The 3355-nt window shown below is 39.7% G+C and overlaps 2 protein-coding genes across 2 annotated transcripts; both read right to left on the bottom strand.

Annotated features, from left to right (window-relative positions):
* Nucleotides 1-1648: 1648 nt before the first annotated feature.
* Nucleotides 1649-2260, bottom strand: LOC147567813 (uncharacterized). The gene has a single exon (XM_086658526.1). It carries the CDS (start codon nucleotides 2258-2260, stop codon nucleotides 1649-1651), a length of 612 nt encoding a protein of 203 aa, XP_086514652.1.
* A 198-nt stretch (nucleotides 2261-2458) lies between these two features.
* On the bottom strand, nucleotides 2459-3064 carry LOC147567812 (uncharacterized). Its single transcript, XM_086658519.1, has one exon. The coding sequence runs from the start codon at nucleotides 3062-3064 to the stop codon at nucleotides 2459-2461; it is 606 nt and encodes a 201-aa protein (XP_086514645.1).
* Between the last annotated feature and the right edge of the window lie 291 nt (nucleotides 3065-3355).

Raw genomic sequence — 3355 nt, 5'->3', positions numbered from 1 at the left:
AAACTAAGACCGACTGCCATTACAAAAACTGACTTCTTTCTAAAAACTCTTCAACCGACTCGAATCAAAAGAGAAAAGGAAAGATTAGAAGGAAGAAACCGACTCAACCAACCTTATAATAGGAGAAGAACCCGAGAGAAGAAGGATCATCCTCCATTAAACGATCAAATCCGAGGGTAGAGAGAGAAAAAGAGTTTCTGTTTTCCGTTTCTTATTCTTTTTTTCTTCTTCTCTTAGTGCGAGAGAGAAGTTTAGATTAGAAGACTTAAGAGAGAGAGGAGCTCCTGTTCTGTAGAGAGAGAAAGAGATTGAATTAATAAACTCCATTCAATTATCTTTATCTTCTTCATCCTTTACTGTTTCGGCTAAGAGAGAGAAAGAGAGTGTTACTGTTTTACTATAGAGAGAGAAAGAGAAAGTTTAGAGAGAGAAAGAAATAGAAAACAGTAGAGAGAGAGAGAGAAAAAAACCAGAGAAGGAAAATATCTTTCCCACAGAGAAGTATTTTCCGAGAAGACGAGAAAACAATTTTCCCTTAGGGTCTGTTTGGCTGCACAGAGTAAAATTTCGCGAAAAAAGGTGTTTTCTTCTCCAATTCTTTTCCTTTCTTTAATGTTATTCTTTTCCTTATTTTTAATCATTATTATGCTCTCATCCATCATGAGTAACTAACTTTCCCGATCTAGGGTTAAGGTTAAGCTTTAGTTTTATGTGATTTCCTGACTTAATCTCTTTTAAGTACTTAAATACTTTGATTTCTTCGCGTATCTTTTACGATAACCCCTTTCATTAGTTATACTTATGTTTGATGGTTCATATTTAGGCTTTAGGTCTTTAATGTATCATGCTTACGTTTGATATCTAATAGTTAGAGTACCCGTGATTTTATGTACCGAAATTGAAAGTTTTAAAGTAAGTGTCCTGAAAAGTAAAGATCATCCGAGGTTGGTTATTCTTCCTTCAGTTATAAAAGAAGAAGATCTAAATTGCATAAGTCAGATGTCATATTTGCTAAAGTGGATCCTGAAACCCTAGATTCTCCCTTCTCATAAGTTTCCCGATTATCAACTTTTTATTATTTCTATTTTAGTTATTTCACTTTAAAAACAATCTTAAAAAGGGAAATTTCCATAGATACAAGTTTTAGAATAAATTATACTTAGTCCCTGAGGATTCGATTCCGGTTTTACCGAGTTTTTATTACTTGACGCCCGTATACTAGCGGGTGTACCTTTTTGGACACATCAAACAACTCTCCACTCTTCAACCTCATTTCTCACCCCTTATTACGCAAAGCTTGGGATTCATTACCTGGACCTGTGGCTGGTCTCTTACGCCCTCCATCTTGATGTCTTTGTGTTGCATTGGTTGTAATTATTTGTCTAGGATTAGCAAGTCTCGGGTTCATGCTATTTCGTGTTGTTGTAGCCTCTCGGTTAGTTTTTTTTTTTTGCATAAATCAGCAGGCTTTTAGGTAGCCAGAACCTTTACAAAAGGAAAGCTAGAAAAGAAACAAAGAGCTAGCAGCCAGAATGGCATACAAACCCACAAAGGGTACCCAAGAAAAACAACCAAGAAGAAACATATAATCCCACATAAAAATAACAACCATAATGCAAAGAAGAAACACAGACTCAAACCACCCACATTAGCACTTCAGCCTTTGCCTGACAGTACCCACTTTGTCATCAAGGGCCACTAACTGCATATCTTCACTAAGGTCGGCTGCCAACAAAACATCCATACCCACCTTTGTTCTAGCTTTAGATAACAGATCAGCAAGTTGGTTAACCTCCCTAAAAACATGCTTCAGGCTGCACTCATCAAAACTCCCCATCATAGTCTTGATCCTTCTCCATAAAGCAATGGACTGCCAAGGTGGTTCAGCTCCACACTTAACCAGCAGGTCACAGGCATACTGAGAATCAGTAGCAACTAGAACTCGACCATAACCATGAGAAGCAGCCAGACTAAGCCCAGCTTCAATTGCCTGCAATTCATGATGGACAACACTAACAGGATGGGCACCACCCATAGCAGCCACTATAACAGACCCTGAGAAATCTCTCAACACACATCCAAAACCAGCATGTGTTTCAGAGTAAGCACCATCAGTATTTATCAACACATAACCTGGGGGAGGACCAACCCAAACACAAGGAGTGACAACAGGAGGGGTCACAACTAACTGCAAGTTCCAGTTTCTCTCAATGCTAGCAAGCCTAGGACTGCTCTTAGTCTTACAAGAAAGCCCAACCATTTTCATTCTGAGTTATTCCTTAATTCTAATAAGAATACTCTCGGGAGATTCACTAATGCCTGAGAAGATTCTCCTGTTCCTCTCACACCACACATGGTAAATAAAAGCATTAAAAGCAAGCTTACCAAGGATGCCTATTTTATCAGTACCCTGCAGCAGCCTAAGACACCATCCAATCATAGCATCCCAAGAGTGACATTAGACCTGTTTCAATACCAGCAACTGCAGCAAAGCCTTCCAAATAGCCAGGGAGAATCTGCACTTAAAGAAAAGGTGAACATCATCCTCCTCCTCCTCATGACAAAGAGAACAAGTGACCTGCACATTCATACCCCATTTGTAAAGTTTCAACTTAGTCTTAAGTGCTCTATGCAAAGCCACCCAAGTGACAAAGCTATGCCTAGGAATATTGTGACTGAACCAAACCAAGGAACTCCAGAAAACTTTAGGCAGGGACCCCCTCATAGCTTCATAGGTGCTTTTCAAAGTAAAAACTCCTCTATCATTAGCAAGCCAAACTTTCTTATCTTCAAATTCAACATCACAATGCACTTGATGTACCCCATCCATCAGTGGACCTAAGTAAATAGCCTGAAGAGAAGAAATGGCCCACTGACCATCAACCAGACAATTACTCACAAGAGCATCAAAGTGCAGCCTGTTATCATACCTTAGCTGATTAGGAAATAAAGGAGCCAAAATCCCCATAGGGTGCCATGGATCCTTCCAAAAGCTGGTGAACTTCCCATTACCAATAAGAGAGAAACAAAACTGGAGCTCATCTCCAACTCCATAAAGCCTCATGAGGGACACCCATCAACCAAAAACACTGACCCTTGATCAAATAAGACTTAACCCAAGCAACCCAAAGAGTGGATTTGTCAATAAACAGATCCCAGATGTGCCTAAGAGAGCAGGCATCATTCAGGACACCAAGATTCCTAAGGTTCAACCCTCCCTCCTTAAAGGGATGACAAACCACACTCCAACTGACAGTGGCCCCCTTAGTTTGCATCTCAGGACCATCCTAAAGAAATTTCATGAAAATTCTATCCAATTCATGAACCACTCTCTTGGGAAGAACAAACACACTGA

This window comes from Eschscholzia californica, unplaced genomic scaffold (genome assembly GCF_041429995.1).
Source record: "Eschscholzia californica isolate CP2 unplaced genomic scaffold, dmEscCali1.0.p SCAF_1, whole genome shotgun sequence".
Taxonomy (NCBI): Eukaryota; Viridiplantae; Streptophyta; class Magnoliopsida; order Ranunculales; family Papaveraceae; genus Eschscholzia; species Eschscholzia californica.
Note: the sequence above shows the minus strand (reverse complement) of the source record. Positions and strands in the feature narration are given on the sequence as shown.

Excerpts from the sequence above, each read along its gene's own strand:
- LOC147567813 (XM_086658526.1), bottom strand. The coding sequence starts at position 2,260 with ATGGTTGGGCTTTCTTGTAAGACTAAGAGCAGTCCTAGGCTTGCTAGC.
- LOC147567812 (XM_086658519.1), bottom strand. The coding sequence starts at position 3,064 with ATGAGGCTTTATGGAGTTGGAGATGAGCTCCAGTTTTGTTTCTCTCTT.